Below are 18,197 nucleotides of genomic sequence, written 5' to 3' on the forward strand. Positions count from 1 at the left end.
AAATATTGAAAGACATAGCCAAAAAGGTCCATCAGTCATTCAATAATAAAATTACGAAGTGACAAAAACACTTTCGTATGCGAAGAAACCAAAACAAATGATTTAATTTAATAATTTGTTCTCCTTGGTTGTTCATGAGCCGACTACGACACATCACCTGCAGACGTAGTTGCCAATGTTTTTATTTAAGCCGTTGTGCAAACATTGTAAATGATACTTAAACAGCCTCTATAAATGAAAATATTACTTGTCAGTGTATTCTGTGTCTGTACGCTGGCAACTATGTCAGCAGGTGATGTCAGCAGCATGCGCCATAATCTTGTTGTAAACACACACTGAACAACCAAGGAGGAGGAAATTTTTTATTTATTTTTTTGTTTACTTTGCGTACAGAAGTGTTCTCATCACTTCACAATATATTTAATGAACAAATGTTGGACCTTTTTGGTTTGAAGCCACATGGTTTGATGGTTTTTATCAAAAATATGTAACATTGTGTTGTGAAGACAATCGGAGCACTTGGGTGTTTAGAACGACACAGGTGTAAGTGATTTATGATAAAATGATCATTTTGGGGTCACCATATAATGCAACAAGAATTGTGAAAGTCTCTGTACAAATAAAAAATATTGCTCCATTTGACTCCTACAAAATAGTGGATTACTCCCAAATAATCATGCATTACATTATATGTTTCTTTGTCTTTATCGATCACTTATTGAACTGTCATTATTAGAATTGAAATTAGAATTGAAAAAAAAATTTTTCGAAATTGAAAATACTGAAATATGTACTATAACTAATTTCTAATTATATACTATGACTAATAATATAAGTATATAGTCCTAATAAACTCTCCAACACTCTGCTTCTACTACTCTTGACTAGGGGTGGCACGGTTCACAAAGCCCACAGTTCGTGTCGTATCATGGTTTTAGGGTCTAGGTTTTCAGTTCTATACAGTTCTTCTTGTTGTTTTTTCTTTTAATCGTTAACACTCCAGAAATTTACTTCAGCATATGATATATAGCTTAATTATCACAAGTTCCAGGTGAATCTATCCGAGCATGTCGTCTCATCACGCTGGCACCCAGTCTGTGAGTCGAGTATAAACAACTCTCCAAACGGAGGCTCGCGCTGTGGAGCCAGGCAAAAGTATATAAGGCTTCAGGTAACATACAAGCACTAGGCTACATTGTGCATGTGTCGAATTGTGCAATACACGCTCCAAACCGAGACAAGCGAACCGAATGGTTCGGATGTTTTTTCATGTACCGTGCCACTCCTACTCTTGACATCTATCTGACACTAAAACGCCACAACACTCACAAGGTGTCACAAGTTTCGAAACTCCTTTATACGGACGCAATACTTAGAATGAAAAGAGGCCACATTTGTCATTGGTTACATGATTTCTACATTAGCAACACAAGCCCTGAATCAGCCCTTGCTTCAAATATCCCATCACTAACAATGACATGTCTATATGTGTGAATCTAGAAAAAGATACAGAATCTCAATTCTTCATCCTTCTTTGTGTAAATAAGAGTGAAAAGACAATTTAATTGTTTCACGTTTCTTTCAGATGTGAAGAGTGATTTATGTTTGGATATAGAAATATCGTCTTCAACATCAAAAGAGCGACTGACAGCACAAACTCTTTCCTGCATCACCTGTGGAAAGACATTCAGCTCACAGAGACATTTAGAGAGACATGAGAGAAAACACACAGAAGAGAAACTCTTCACCAGATCTGAGATCAGCTTTACTACCTTACAAGAGAAGAAACTTCATTCAGAAGACCACAGAGAGAAGAAGAAGAAGAAGCAGTTTCACTGTGAGCAGTGTGGGAAGATTTTTAACTTTTCATATAATCTTAATGATCACATGAGGACACACACTGGTGAAAAGCCTTTCAACTGCACTGAATGTGGAAAATACTTCAGAACCAAACAATATCTTATAGTTCATCAGAGACTTCATACTGGAGAGAAACCTCATCACTGTAGTGTCTGTGGGAAGAGTTTTAGTCTAAAGCATAACTTACTAAATCACAAGAGACTTCATACAGGTGATAAACCTTTCAAATGCTCTCAGTGTGACAAGACGTTTGCTCAGTCAGGTTCCTTACAAGCCCATCAGAGAGTTCACACTGGAGAGAAACCTTATCACTGTAGTGTCTGTGGGAAGAGTTTTAGTCATGGGTCTGCATTACTTAAGCACAAGAGAATTCATACAGGTGAAAAACCTTACAAATGCTCTCAGTGTGACAAGACTTTTTCTCGGTCAGATCAATTGAAAGTCCATCAGAGAGTTCACATTGGAGAGAAACCTTAACACTGTAATGTTTGTGGGAAGAGTTAATCAACAGTCAAACTTTTGTAAAGCACCAGTGACCTTAATAAGGTTATGACACCAAAAACTTGTATAAAGTTTTAAATATTGTTAAAAAACAAGTTAATTGTAAAATACGAGCAAATAATCAAAGTATGCGTAACACACATGAAATAAAACCTTGCTGCTCATGTTTTTAGATTGATCTTACAGTATCATATTATGGAGGACGGAAAATTGTGCCATATTTCAAAGCTTTCTAGAGTTTTATTTTATGTTATGATGTCCTTAAAAGGATAGTTTACGCAAAAATCAAAATTCTGTCATCATTTACTCACTTTCATGTTGTTACAAGCCTTGTTGTTACAAATAAAGTTTGAAATCAAGCCATTTGTGATCCCCATTTGCTTCCATACTATTCTGTTTTCCTACTATGACACTGTTGTTTTTTGACTGTTGTTTTATGAGTGAAATACACAGTTGAAATAACGTTACTCATGAAAGTTCACTAAATGTTAGTTTCCGTACACTGAATGGACCAGTGTCTAACAATGTCTGATTTCCAACAGATATTTTATCAAAACTTGTGGCTACCAAAGATTTAAGCGTCACAAAACAACACATTAGCATCACATAACCAGCCAGTTCTAAAAGCAGGTGATGGCACCTTTTTATTAATCTATGGCGGGTTATCCGTGTATGGCGGATTAAACGTGCAAATAGCCGTTCATTGGTCGATCAGACGTCTGACTGAACTGAAAATACAAACCTTACGAAAATAAACCATGGTTTTATTGTGATTAAAGTGTTGTAACCATGTTTATTTTTTTGGTGTATTGATTACTATCAGCAAAACTATGGCTTTACCACACTAACCATGGTTTAACTATGGCTTTTGAAACCATAGTTATTTTGTGGTAACCATGGTTTTACTACAGTAAACATGGTTTTTTGGTCCTAACTGTAGTAAAACCATGGTTAATTTTCGTAAGGGTTTTTTTTCTGATCATAATCTCTTTGTCCTAGAATGTCTTATCTTTATGGCTTTGCTTGATGTTTGGATTTAATTCTTCAGCATTGAATTTCCAATATCTTCTTTTCATTTAGTCATAACTTTATACAATAGTTTGTGATTATTTCTGGCCATAATTGAGACGAATACTCCATTGTAAGTCCATTGTAAGCAGTGAGCGTCTTCTGTCTCCAGTACAGCAGGAGGCGCTGCAGCTCTTTAATCCGCAGATAAACTCACTAAAGAAAGAGCGCGCGTGTGATGTGTCTGTTTATCCTCAGTGTTTTTCTCTCTTGCGTGTTTCATTTCATATTTAAGTGTTGAGACGTTGATGTTGTGCTGTAAATCAGTAGGAACTGATTTGTCCATGCTGGATATATTGATGATTTCATCGCAGAAATCTCTCAGCTGAAGAAGGAGACAAAGCTGAGGTCAAGAGAGATTTAGCAATGAATCGAGAGGTTTGTACAGCTTAAACATCATTTACCTGAATCAGATAACATCAAATCATTTTTAATCTTACTGTCTGTGTGTGTTGTGTTGTCAGGATGTGGATTGTTGTGAATCTTCAGTGTATGTGAGTGATGATGGGAGTCTGGATTCAGTGTGGATGAGCAGAGATCAGAGCCGCACACCACAGCCACTGCTGGACTCTAAACTCTCTGAAGAGAAATCCAGACACACACAGGACTCCGAGCTCAGTCTGACTTTACTCTGTTATACTGAGTCAAAGCCCACAGACACTCAGGACACTACAGTGTGTGACAGTAAACAGAGCTTACAGGAGGATCAAACCTCCACAGAGTCTCTGGATTCTGTCTGTAACGCTGGAGAACAGCAGCAGATCCTGCAGACCAAACTGAAGATGTGTTCAGTTAAACTCATCGACTGCACGAACCTCATGATGAAGATTAAAACTGAACCCACAGAAATGAAAACTGAACCCACAGAAATGAAAACTGAACCCACAGAAATCAAAACTGCACCCACAGAAATCAAAACTGAACCCACAGAGGAAGATCGCACTGAGGAAGAAGATGATTTTATTCCATCAGGTAAGTCTCCTCAATTATTGTTGTATTTTTAAAAATTTTAACTGTCATGTGAGGACCTGTTTTGGGTTTTCATTAGGGCTGGGCAAAAAAATAGATTTTTCGATTAATCGTTTTTTAAAACGTGGTCGATTAAAAATCGTTTCTCAAAGAGCAGAATCGATTTTTTTCATATTTATTTCTGCAAACATTGAACGGAGGAATGGAAGCATTTTAGATTTCGCAAGCAAGACGTGTTGTGGCTTTTAATTTCTTTTAATTACCCATTTGTAAACTGCTGTTCACTGTTCTTTTTTATTAATATAGTATGTGTATTAAATCTATATTCATTGAGTTGAATCGAGAATCGAGTATAAAAACCTACCTGAGAACCGGAATCGGAAATTTAATCGAGAATCGGAATCGAATCGACTTGATAGCTTGTGAATCGAAATCGAATCGATCTGGAACATCTGAAACGATACCCAGCCCTAGTTTTCAGTCACAAACTCGCTAATCAAGGGGCTGTTTCCTGGATAGAGATTAGACTAGTCCTAAACTACATTTTTTTTAAAGGAAAACACCACAATTTTTCAATATTTTACTATGTTTTACTTCAACTTAGATTAAGTAATACAGTCCTATATTCTTTCGGTCCGTGCACTTTTAATCTTTGTACAGCGCTTCTTGGATGTGTTAGCATTTAGCCTAGCCCCATTCATTCCTATGGCTCCAAACTAAATGTTAACAAGCGTGCACCCCGCCGCATGAGCAGCGCGAGCTCGCGGCTCTGTAGCAACAGTGCTTGAATCGTTTCTGCGTCGGTTCTGCTGCGCTGCTCAAGCTCAATTAAAGTGAAAGTGCTTTGTTTATGGTTTAAATGCTCGTGGATTGACGCGAAAGAGTGTCATTTTACCATAAAATCATGAATGTGATGCCAAGTGTGTTTTAAACAGTCATGACTTTGAGCAATTTAACAAAAAGCAATGAAATATGTAAAAACACACTGTTGCCAGAAGACTGCGCTTTTCATTCACTCTCTGTCCAGCAGTAAATGAGTCCTCATCTATCTTAATAAACTTAAGAGAAAGAGATTTAATAATATGTGCTTCTTAAAGGAATAGTCTACTCATTTTCAATATTAAAATATGTTATTACCTTAACTAAGAACTGTTGAATCATCCCTCTGTCATCTGTGTGTGTGCACGTAAGCGCTGGAGCGCGCTGCGACGCTACGATAGCATTTAGCTTAGCCCCATTCATTCAATGGTACCATTTAGAGATAAAGTTAGAAGTGACCAAACACATCAACGTTTTTCCTATTTAAGACGAGTAGTTATACGAGCAAGTTTGGTGGTACAAAATAAAACATAGCGCTTTTCTAAGCGGATTTAAAAGAGGAACTATATTGTATGGCGTTATAGCACTTTTGGGAGTACTTCGACTCGCCTGAAAAGTCCGCTCCCCTTCTCACTCTCATAATGGGAGAGGGAGGGTGTTACTGCGCCGAGTCAAAGTACTCCCAAAAGTGCTATTACGCCATAAAATATAGTTACTCTTTTAAATCCGCTTAGAAAAGCGTTATGTTTTATTTTGTACCACCAAACTTGCTCGTATAACTACTCGTCTTAAATAGGAAAAACGTTGATGTGTTTGGTCACTTCTAACTTTATCTCTAAATGGTACCATTGAATGAATGGGGCTAAGCTAAATGCTATCGTAGCGTCGCAGCGCGCTCCAGCGCTTACGTGCACACACACAGATGAGAGAGGGATGATTCAACAGTTCTTAGTTAAGGTAATAACATATTTTAATATTGAAAATGAGTAGACTATTCCTTTAAGTCTAATTGTGTTTATATCTGTCATTACATGGACTAGAACAGCACGAAAACAATGTGGATTAAACAAATCAAGTTATAAAAATTACAGTGTGTGACCATCAAAAGGCACATTGAAGAGGTTTTGCTCATAAATGCATGTAAAATAAAGTAATTTGAACTTGAGATTTTTATACTGTTACCAGTGTTTCCTCTAGGATTTTTTCCAGCTGTGGCGGCAGGGGGCGCCCATGATGATTATAAATGTACATTCTTTTTTTAATGTAGAATATAGGCTACAGTAAACTAACATGTATTTTTTTTATCATTTTCATGCTGTCATTTACTTTTCCTTATATTTATATATTGCATATTGCTTTTCTATGTTTGATCTAAACTGTATTTTCTTAAAAAATACACGTTTTATAGCTTCAAACGGATCTTTAATTGTAGTTTTAATGTAAGTGTGCAAGTTCGTGCTCATGTTTAGCGTTACAGAGCTGTTGCAAAGTCACGCGTAGTCCTGTTTGATAATCCGCACCGCTGTGATTGACGGAACACCTGACCCGACATCAGCAGCAATTTATTCCAGCATTTCACACCCGGCCTGTTTGACATAAAGAGCCCGACCCGGTCCCAACGCAAATCGCGCAGCTATAAACCTTTAACGTTCTTCAGACAGATCTTAAACACAAATAAGCACAGGGCTATTTAAAAACTGCTACCTATCGGAATCGAGTCGAATTTTGGTCTTGGATGTTAGACCTGCAGTTTAGCCTACTCTTGCTTATTGAGTCCCGACCTGCATCTACAACGCAAATGACATGTTAATATTATTACACCCGTTACATCAAATATTATGCGATTCACCCGCGGGTACCCTGATCCCGCTGTCTGAAAACAGATAAAACAGTCTCACCGTCTGCCTCAAGTTTTTATTACCAACGTCCGTCTCTTCCACGGGAATAAGTTTCCTTCCAAACAGATTCGACTAATGTCTTGCAGTCGCATTTAAGTAGTATTCAGTGTTTAGCCTTTTGTTTTTGGACAAACATCTTATCATTTAATGTGAAACTTTGTGACGGTTGATCTAAAGCACAGAAGATTGACTGACAGCTGAGCGGTCAGCAGCGCGCTGCGTTTATAGCCTATATTCTGAATAACTAATGGCCTGATACGTTGATAAAATGAGTACAGTGATTCCAAATGAATGTCCAAAAAACTTGTAATATGTTAAATCTAAAGTTTAATTATGTATTTTCTCGCAGCCCAGCGCTGCGTCTGTGTATATGCGCATGTGAAAAGCATACGCGTGATGACCTTGCAACTTAAATTACCCTTAATTTATTGCCATACAGATAAAAGTAAAATAACATTGGAAACTAAAAAATTTTTTTTTATTTGTGTAAACTCACAATAAGGAGAAAACCTTGTGCTTATTTAAAATCATTAAAAACATGACATGCTTTCTGCTGCTTTGGTTTAACAGCGCGTCACAAAAAAAGAACAGCAACTCAAATACTTTTTTAATTGTCAATCTGATAATTATAACATATTTCGTGTAGGCTTATTTATTTTATTATTATTTCTCAAAACAGAGACGTAGCCTATCTGTTGATTTAAATCTATTTGTGCATGAAACTAAACCCATGGGGGAAATGATGATATTTTAGGAGATTTATTTATTATAAATGAGTGAACAACGCGAATTCAGAAAGGAATTTATTTCTTTAAAACAGCCAGTCTGGCAGGGCGGACATTTCGGTAGCTTTATGCCTTTATTTATTTTGCGAGCTGCCGCCGTGGTTTTTGTCTAGAAGGGATACAGAAAATGCCGAAAAGTTTAGAATTAGATTTGGAGGTAGGATTTTTAGAATGAAAACAGCGGCTCTGGCTAAATGAGATACAAATACATCCTACAATCCTGTGAAATTTTGTGTTTAGAGTTGGGTTTGGGTGAAGGATTAGGATAAAACAGTGCTCATCCGGCGAGATTTCGTTTGCTGTATCCCTTCTATCCACAACCGCAGGCGTGGCGGGGATGTTGTAGGCGTGGCGGCCCGCCACGGTTGAATGTATATAGCGGAAACACTGACTGTTACTAAACTGCACAGTATGAGCTGCAAACACTTTATTGAATGCTTCTTCTGACTAATAATGCATTATTTTGCACTTTTATTTTGAAATTTCAAGAGCAATCACCATATATTGAAATGTTTACATTCAGATATGTAAATCAACATGTATAAATTGCTATTAGTTAATGAATGGGGAGATAATCGAGAATCGAATCGGACTGATAAAATGAATCGTTAGATTAATCGATGCATCGAAAAAAGAATCGCTAGATTAATCGTTTAAAAAATAATCGTTTATCCCAGCCCTACTGCTGACGTAGTTGACAATGTTTTTATTTAAGCCGTTATGCAAACATTGTAAATCATACTTAAACAGCCTCTATAAATGGAAATATTACTTGTCAGTGTATTCTGTGTCTGTACGCTGGCAAATATGTCAGCAGGTGATGTCAGCAGCATGCGCCATAATCTGGTTGTGAACACACACTGAACAACCAAGGAGGAGAATTTTTTTTTGTTTTTTTTTTTGTTTACTTTGCATACAGAAGTGTTCTCATCACTTCATAACGCCACAACACTCACAAGGTGTCACAAGTTTCGAAACTCCTTTATACGGACGCAATACTCAGAATGAAAAGAGGCCACATTTATCATTGGTTAATGATTTCAACATTAGCAACACAAGCCCTGAATCAGCCCTCGCTTCAAATATCCCATCACTAACAATGACACGTCTATTACATGTCTATATGTGTGAATCTAGAAAAAGATAGAGAATCTCACTTCTTCATCCTTCTTTGTGTAAATAAGAGTGAAAAGACCATTTAATTGTTTCATGTTTCTTTCAGATGTGAAAAGTGATTCATGTTTGGATATAGAAATATCGTCTTCAACATCAAAAGAGCGACTGACAGCACAAACTCTTTCCTGCATCACCTGTGGAAAGACATTCAGCTCACAGAGACATTTAGAGAGACATGAGAGAAAACACACAGAACAGAAACTCTTCACCAGATCTGAGATCAGCTTTACTACCTTACAAGAGAAGAAACTTCATTCAGAAGACCACAGAGAGAAGAAGAAGTTTCACTGTGAGCAGTGTGGGAGGATTTGTGTCTCTTCCTCTAATCTAAATATTCACATGAGGACACACAGTGGTGAAAAGCCTTTCAACTGCACTGAATGCGGAAATAACTTCAGAACCAAAGACCATCTTAAGGTTCATCAGAGAGTTCATACTGGAGAGAAACCTTACGTCTGTGCTCACTGTGGAAAGAGCTTCTCTAGGTCATCTCATTTAAGAGTTCATCTGAGAGTTCATACTGGAGAGAAACCTCATCACTGTAGTGTCTGTGGGAAGAGTTTTAGTCTAAAGCAAAACTTACTATATCACAAGAGACTTCACACAGGTGAAAAAACTTTCAAATGCTCTCAGTGTGACAAGACGTTTGCTCAGTTAGGTTCCTTACAAGCCCATCAGAGAGTTCATACTGGAGAGAAACCTTATCACTGTAGTGTCTGTGGGAACAGTTTTAGTGTAAAGTCTTCATTACTAAAGCACAAGAGAATTCATACAGGTGAAAAACCTTACAAATGCTCTCAGTGTGACAAGACTTTTTCTCGGTCAGATCAATTGAAAGTCCATCAGAGAGTTCATACAGGAGAGAAAGCTTAACACTGTAATGTTTTTGGGAAGAGTTAATCAACAGTCAAACTTTGTAAAGCACCATTAATTAAAGTTATGACACCAAAAACTTATATAAAGATTTACATTTTGTTAAAAAACAATTTACTAGTGAAATAAGAGCAAATAATCAAAGAATGAAATCGGTGCTGCTCATGTTTTTAGATTGTTCTACAGTACCGTATTATGGAGGATGGAAAATGACTTAATGGTCCCATATTTGAATGTCCTTTAAAGGATAGTTGACGCAAAAATGAAAATTCTGTCATCATTTACTCAATCTCATGTTGTTACAAACCTTGTGGTTACAAATAAATTTCTTTGTTCTGGTGAACACGAGGGAAGATATTTTGAGGGAAGTTTGAAATCAAGCCATTTGTGATCCCCATTCGCTTCCATGGTATTATTTTTTCCTACTATGAAAGTGCTGTTTTTTTGACTGTTGTTTTATGAGTGAAATACACATTTGAAATAACGTTACCCATGGAAGTACACTAAATTTTAGTTTATGTACACTAAATGGGCCGGTGTCTGTAACTTAAGAAAATAAACAATGTCTGATTTTCAACAGATATTTTATCAAAACTTGTGGCTATCAAAACTTGTTACCAAAAGACTTTAGCATTACAAAACAACACATTAGCATCACATAACCAGCCAGTTCTAAAAGCAGGTGATGGCGCCTTATTATTAATCTATGGCGGGTTATCCGTGTATGGCGGATTAAACGTGCAAATAGCCGTTCATTGGTTGATCAGACGTCTGGCTGAACTGAAAATACAAACCTTATGAAAATAAACCATGGTTTTATTGTGATTAAAGTGTTGTAACCATGTTTATTTTTTTGGTGTATTGATTACTATCAGCAAAACTATGGCTTTACCACACTAACCATGGTTTAACTATGGCTTTTGAAACTATGGTTTTACTACAGTAAACATGGTTTTTTGGTCCTAACTGTAGTAAAACCATGGTTTCCCTGTAGCATTTAAAGAGGCCCGGATAACCCTGTTGCTGAAGAAACCCACTCTCAATCCTGCTATGCTAGAGAACTACAGACCCGTTTCTCTTCTTCCCTTCATTTCCAAGACTCTTGAACGCATTGTGTTCAACCAGCTCTCCACTTTCTTCACACAAAATAACCTCCTGGATAGCAATCAGTCTGGATTCAAAAGTGGTCACTCCACTGAGACTGCGCTGCTCTCAGTCATTGAGGCCCTAAGGCAGGCAAGGGCAGCCTCCAAATCATCTGTGCTGATCTTACTGGATCTATCTGCAGCTTTTGACACGGTCAATCACCGCATCCTCCTGTCGACTCTCATGTCTATGGGTGTCACTGACACAGCGCTTCTATGGTTCAAGTCGTACCTCTCTGATAGGTCATTTCGGGTATCCTGGAGAGGTGACGTCTCCGAACCCCAACGTCTTGATACCGGGGTCCCTCAAGGCTCTGTGCTTGGACCGCTGCTCTTTTCGATATACATGACATCTCTGGGCTCTGTCATTCGGAAACATGGCTTTTCCTACCACTGCTATGCAGACGACACTCAACTCCACTTGTCGTTCCACCCTGATGATCCTACGGTTTCTGCCCGCATCTCGGCATGCCTGAGGGACATCTCACTCTGGATGAAGGATCACCATCTCCAGCTTAACCTTGCGAAGACAGAACTGCTTGTCATATCATCTGAACCAAAGATTCAGCACAACTTTTCCATTCAGCTAGGTTCCTCGACCATCACGCCTTCCAAGACGGCCAAAAACCTGGGAGTGGTCATTGATGATCGGCTTAGCTTCACGGAGCATGTTGCCAGCACCGCTCGCTCTTGTAGATTCATCCTCTACAATATTAGGAAAATTAGACCTTTCCTAGATGAGCATGCTACGCAGGTCCTGGTCCAAGCTCTTGTCCTGTCCAGGCTGGACTACTGCAATGCGCTACCGGCAGGACTTCCAGCCTGCACGACCAAACCCCTACAGATGATTCAGAACGCAGCGGCAAGAGTGGTCTTCAATGAGCCAAAGAGGGCGCACGTCACTCCTCTCTTTGTCAAGTTACACTGGCTTCCTATAGCAGCCCGCATCAAATTTAAGGCTCTGCTCCTGGCCTTTAAAACCATCACTGGGTCAGCACCCCCTTACCTTCGCTTGCTTATAGAGCCTTATGTACCCTCTCGATCACTGCGCTCTGCCACCGAGCGAAGACTTGTGGTACCATCTCAAAAAGGGAAGAAAACACTAACGCGTACCTTCTCAGGAACTGTCCCACAACTGTGGAATGATCTGCCGGTCGTGACACGATCAGCTGACACTGTAGCTGTCTGTAAGACTCAGCTAAAAACCCATCTCTTCCATCATTACCTAACTTCCTAACTACAGATTTACTATCTTTATTTAGTTACCCTTCTCTTTATCTCTCTCTATTTACCTTCCTCTTTATCTAAAAAAAAAAATACTAACATACCCTTGGCTATGTATATTGTGTTGGACTTGATGAGACTATTTCCAGTGCACTTATGTTTTGCTGTTCTTATGTTGCCATAATTGCTTCTATTGTTTACCTCACTTGTAAGTCGCTTTGGACAAAAGCGTCTGCTAAATGACTAAATGTAAATGTAAATGTTAATTTTCGTAAGGGGTTTTTTTCTGATCATAATCTCTTTGTCCTACAATGTCCTATCTTTATGGCTTTGCTTGATGTTTGGATTTTATTCTTCAGCATTTAATTTCCAATATCTTCTTTTCATTTAGTAATTACTTCATACAATAGTTTGTGATTATTTCTAGCCATAATTGAGACGAATACTCCATTGTAAGTCCATTGTAAGCAGTGAGCGTCTTCTGTCTCCAGTACAGCAAGAGGCGCTGCAGCTCTTTAGTCCGCAGATAAACTCACTAAAGAAAGAAAGAAAGAGCGTGTGATGTGATTGTGTATCCTCAAGTGTTTTTCTCTCTTGCGTGTTTCATTTCATATTTAAGTGTTGAGACGTTGATGTTGTGCTGTAAATCAGTAGGAACTGATCTGTCCATGCTGTAGTGATGGGAGAAACAAAGCTTTTCGAAGCTTCGAATCAATTGAACCAATTGCTTCACAAATTTATTCAGTTTTTCGAAGCGTTCGAAACACCATACACGCTGGCGACATATGCTGGTCAAAATAGTGTAAAAGCAGCAAGATCTGTCCAAACATTTTACACTTTTTACAAAATAATAGCAAGATTGTTCTAAAAATATGTTTTTAGGAAAAATAAAGTATTTAATTTAATTAAGACGTGTATTCTGTGTTTTTAGTTTTATTTATATGGCAAAAACATCATTAAAACTAACTCTCTTTTTAATTCTGCATATTTTTGTCATTAAATCTGTCTATATACAAAAAGTAGACAAATTGGTAGTGTTATTATTAGTCAGAAGGATGAATGTTTTATGAACTTTTATATTAAAACTGACCCGAGTTCACCTACACTGGTCATGTTTGATAAACTCCCCCTAGTGGTGAATCGTCGGATTTTCGAAACGTTTCGAAACAGTTATGACGTAATGAAGCCTCGTTTGCTAAAATCACGTGACTTTGGCCAGTTTGAAACAAGCTCCGAACCAATGATTCGAAACAAAAGATTCGTAAAAATTTTCGAAGCCTCATGAAGCGTCCTTCGAAATCGCCCATCACTACCATGCTGGATATATTGATGATTTCATCACAGAAATCTCTTAGCTGAAGAAAGAGGTGGCGTTACTGGAGACAAAGCTGAGGTGAAGAGGAGATTTATGGATCGAGAGGTTTGTACAGCTTAAACATCATTTACCTGAATCAGACAACATCAAATCATTTCTAATCTTACTGTCTGTCTGTGTGTGTGCGTGTTGTCAGGATGTGGATTGTTGTGAATCTTCAGTGTATGTGACTGATGATGGGAGTCTGGATTCAGTGTGGATAAGCAGAGATCAGAGCCGCACACCACAGCCACTACAGGACTCTAAACTCTCTGAAGAGAAATCCAGACACACACAGGACTCCGAGCTCAGTCTGACTTTACTCTGTTATACTGAGTCAAAGCCCACAGACACTCAGGACACTACAGTGTGTGACAGTAAACCGAGCTTACAGGAGCATCAAACCTCCACAGAGTCTCTGGATTCTGTCTGTAACGCTGGAGAACCGCAGCAGATCCTGCAGACCAAACTGAAGATGTGTTCAGTTAAATTCATCGACTGCACGAACCTCATGATGAAGATTAAAACTGAACCCACAGAAATCAAAACTGAATCCACAGAAATCAAAACTGAACCCACAGAAATGAAAACTGAACCCACAGAAATCAAAACTGAACCCACAGAGGAAGATCGCACTGAGGAAGAAGATGATTTTATTCCATCAGGTAAGTCTCCTCAATTATTGTTGTATTTTTAACATTTTTAACTGTCATGTGAGGACCTGTTTTGGGTTTTCAGTAGGGCTGGGCAAAAAAAATAGATTTTTCGATTAATCGTTTTTTAAAACGTGGTCGATTAAAAATCGTTTCTCAAAGAGCAGAATCGATTTTTTTCATATTTATTTCTGCAAACATTGAACGGAGGAATGGAAGCATTTTAGATTTCGCAAGCAAGACGTGTTGTGGCTTTTAATTTCTTTTAATTAATTACCCATTTGTAAACTGCTGTTCGCTGTTCTTTTTTATTAATATAGTATGTGTATTAAATCTATATTCATTGAGTTGAATCGAGAATCGAGTATAAAAACCTACCTGAGAACCGGAATCGGAAATTTAATCGAGAATCGGAATCGAATCGACTTGATAGCTTGTGAATCGAAATCGAATCGATCTGGAACATCTGAAACGATACCCAGCCCTAGTTTTCAGTCACAAACTCGCTAATCAAGGGGCTGTTTCCTGGATAGAGATTAGACTAGTCCTAAACTACATTTTTTTTAAAGGAAAACACCACAATTTTTCAATATTTTACTATGTTTTACTTCAACTTAGATTAAGTAATACAGTCCTATATTCTTTCGGTCCGTGCACTTTTAATCTTTGTACAGCGCTTCTTGGATGTGTTAGCATTTAGCCTAGCCCCATTCATTCCTATGGCTCCAAACTAAATGTTAACAAGCGTGCACCCCGCCGCATGAGCAGCGCGAGCTCGCGGCTCTGTAGCAACAGTGCTTGAATCGTTTCTGCGTCGTTTCTGCTGCGCTGCTCAAGCTCAATTAAAGTGAAAGTGCTTTGTTTATGGTTTAAATGCTCGTGGATTGACGCGAAAGAGTGTCATTTTACCATAAAATCATGAATGTGATGCCAAGTGTGTTTTAAACAGTCATGACTTTGAGCAATTTAACAAAAAGCAATGCAATATGTAAAAACACACTGTTGCCAGAAGACTGCGCTTTTCATTCACTCTCTGTCCAGCAGTAAATGGGTCCTCATCTATCTTAATAAACTTAAGAGAAAGAGATTTAATAATATATGTGCTTCTTAAGTCTAATTGTGTTTATATCAGTCATTACATGGACTAGGACAGCACGAAAACAAAGTGGATTAAACAAATTAAGTTATAAAAATTACAGTGTGTGACCATCAAAAGGCACATTGAAGAGGTTTTGCTTATAAATGCATGTAAAATAAGAAAATTTGAACTTGAGATTTTTATACTGTTACTAAACTGCACAGTATGAGCTGCAAACGCTTTAATGAATGCTTCTTCTGACTAAGAATGCATTATTTTGCACTTTTATTTTGAAATTTCAAGAGCAATCACCATATATTGAAATGTTTACATTTAGATATGTAAATCAACATGTATAAATTGCTATTAGTTAATGAATGGGGAGATAATCGAGAATCGAATCGGACTGATAAAATGAATCGTTAGATTAATCGATGCATCGAAAAAAGAATCGCTAGATTAATCGTTTAAAAAATAATCGTTTATCCCAGCCCTACTGCTGACGTAGTTGACAATGTTTTTATTTAAGCCGTTATGCAAACATTGTAAATGATACTTAAACAGCCTCTATAAATGGAAATATTACTTGTCAGTGTATTCTGTGTCTGTACGCTGGCAACTATGTCAGCAGGTGATGTCAGCAGCATGCGCCATAATCTGGTTGTAAACGCACACTGAACAACCAAGGAGGATACATTTTTTTTGTTTGTTTTTTTTGTTTACTTTGCATACAGAAGTGTTCTCATCACTTCATAACGCCACAACACTCACAAGGTGTCACAAGTTTCGAAACGCCTTTATACGGACGCAATACTCAGAATGAAAAGAGGCCACATTTGTCATTGGTTACATGATTTCTACATTAGCAACACAAGCCCTGAATCAGCCCTCGCTTCAAATATCCCATCACTAACAATGACACGTCTATTACATGTCTATATGTGTGAATCTAGAAAAAGATAGAGAATCTCACTTCTTCATCCTTCTTTGTGTAAATAAAAGTGAAAAGACAATTTAATTGTTTTATGTTTCTTTCAGATGTGAAGAGTGATTCATGTTTGGATATAGAAATAACGTCTTCAACATCAAAAGAGCGACTGACAGCACAAACTCTTTCCTGCATCACCTGTGGAAAGACATTCAGCTCACAGAGACATTTAGAGAGACATGAGAGAAAACACACAGAACAGAAACTCTTCACCAGATCTGAGATCAGCTTTACTACCTTACAAGAGAAGAAACTTCATTCAGAAGACCACAGAGAGAAGAAGAAGAAGAAAAAGAAGCAGTTTCACTGTGAACAGTGTGGGAGGATTTGTGTCTCTTCCTCTGATCTAAATGTTCACATGAGTATACACAGTGATGAAAAGCCTTTCAACTGCACTGAATGTGGAAAATACTTCAGAACCAAATCCAATTTTAAAGTTCATCAGAGACTTCATACAGGTGAAAAACCTTACAAATGCTCTCAGTGTGACAAGACGTTTGCTTGTTCAAGTAGCTTAAAAACCCACGAAAGAGTTCATACTGGAGAGAAACCTTATGTCTGTGCTAACTGTGGAAAGAGCTTCTCTGCATCATGTCAATTAAGAGTTCATCAAAGAGTTCATACTGGAGAGAAACCTTTCAAATGCTGTCAGTGTGACATGACGTTTACTTTTTCAAGTAACCTAATAGTTCATCAGAGAGTTCATACCGGAGAGAAACCTTATCACTGTAGTGTCTGTGGGAAGAGTTTTAGTCAACGGAATAACTTGGTTAATCACAAGAGAATTCATGATAAACCTTTCAAATGCTCTCAGTGTGACAAGACGTTTGCTCTGTCACGTTACTTAAAATCCCATCAGAGAATTCACACTGGAGAGAAACCTTAACACTGTAACGTTTGTGAGAAGAGTTAATCAACAGTCAAACATTGTTAAGCACCAGTGACATTAATACAAACAACCAATCACAGTTTGTTTCGCCTAGCGAAGTGTCCACACAATAAGTCATTGAAATAACTTGCCGCAACCAAATAGCACCTTAACAAACATCATTACTCACCACTCAGAACAATGCGCATACGTGCATGTAATGTAAACAACACAATCAACAGCAAACATTTTCTGTCTCAGTTGGCATTGTAGCATACTGAATTTACTGAATAAAAAGAATAAGTCTTTAAAAAACTGTTGCAGTGGTTAATTTAATAATGATTATATTTACCATTTTGTTGTATCTTAGCGTTTCTGTATGTTTCATTAGAATGTGATCCTTAAACAATTATTTTTAATGTAGTAAACTGACAAGTAGCCTTAGTCATAATAGTGGGATAATACTTTATTTACATATAAAGGTTATATCGGTGCGCAAGCAGTTGTATTTTAAGACTCCCGTCTGTTTTCCTTTCATCTCCTGCTCTTCCATCTTTTGCTGTGTCATCTTTCATATACAATACAAAAACCCCTGGATGACAAACTGAAAGTATCACGTTGGTCTTTTTTCTGTAAAATAGACACAAAACAATAAAGCAGCACATCTGTGACGTTTTGTGTAATGGGTTTGTAAATGATAATGCAATTGGGTGATGGCCATTTGTTAATGTTTGGGCCAAGGGTCTGAGTCAAAGGTGAAAGCTAAGCCAAAGGTGTGAACACATTTCTATAATAATGAAATGGTCTGAGTGAGATAGTGGGTGAGATGGTAATGTTGATGGGATTAAGGGTTGGTGAAACTGAAGGATTGGGTGTGGCCAATTGGGATTGGGATTTTGATTGTTTGCTGCCTGCCTTGACCTTTTGCCTGTATATTT

General features: G+C 37.8%; 2 protein-coding genes across 2 annotated transcripts; both read left to right on the forward strand.

The window, feature by feature from the left end:
* The first annotated feature begins 282 nt into the window (after positions 1-282).
* LOC135771743 (uncharacterized) lies at positions 283-2,715 on the forward strand. The gene is made up of 2 exons (XM_073815481.1): positions 283-292; positions 1,586-2,715. The coding sequence occupies exons 1-2, from the start codon at positions 283-285 to the stop codon at positions 2,335-2,337; spliced, it is 762 nt and encodes a 253-aa protein (XP_073671582.1). The 3' UTR covers positions 2,338-2,715.
* An 881-nt stretch (positions 2,716-3,596) lies between these two features.
* Positions 3,597-18,162, forward strand: LOC135771725 (uncharacterized). Its single transcript, XM_065282108.2, has 5 exons — positions 3,597-3,807; positions 3,894-4,401; positions 9,123-9,943; positions 13,830-14,039; positions 16,444-18,162. The coding sequence occupies exons 1-5, from the start codon at positions 3,796-3,798 to the stop codon at positions 17,275-17,277; spliced, it is 2,385 nt and encodes a 794-aa protein (XP_065138180.2). The 5' UTR covers positions 3,597-3,795; the 3' UTR covers positions 17,278-18,162.
* Positions 18,163-18,197: the final 35 nt, after the last annotated feature.

The sequence above is a fragment of the Paramisgurnus dabryanus genome, chromosome 8, assembly GCF_030506205.2.
Source record: "Paramisgurnus dabryanus chromosome 8, PD_genome_1.1, whole genome shotgun sequence".
NCBI classification, from domain to species: Eukaryota; Metazoa; Chordata; class Actinopteri; order Cypriniformes; family Cobitidae; genus Paramisgurnus; species Paramisgurnus dabryanus.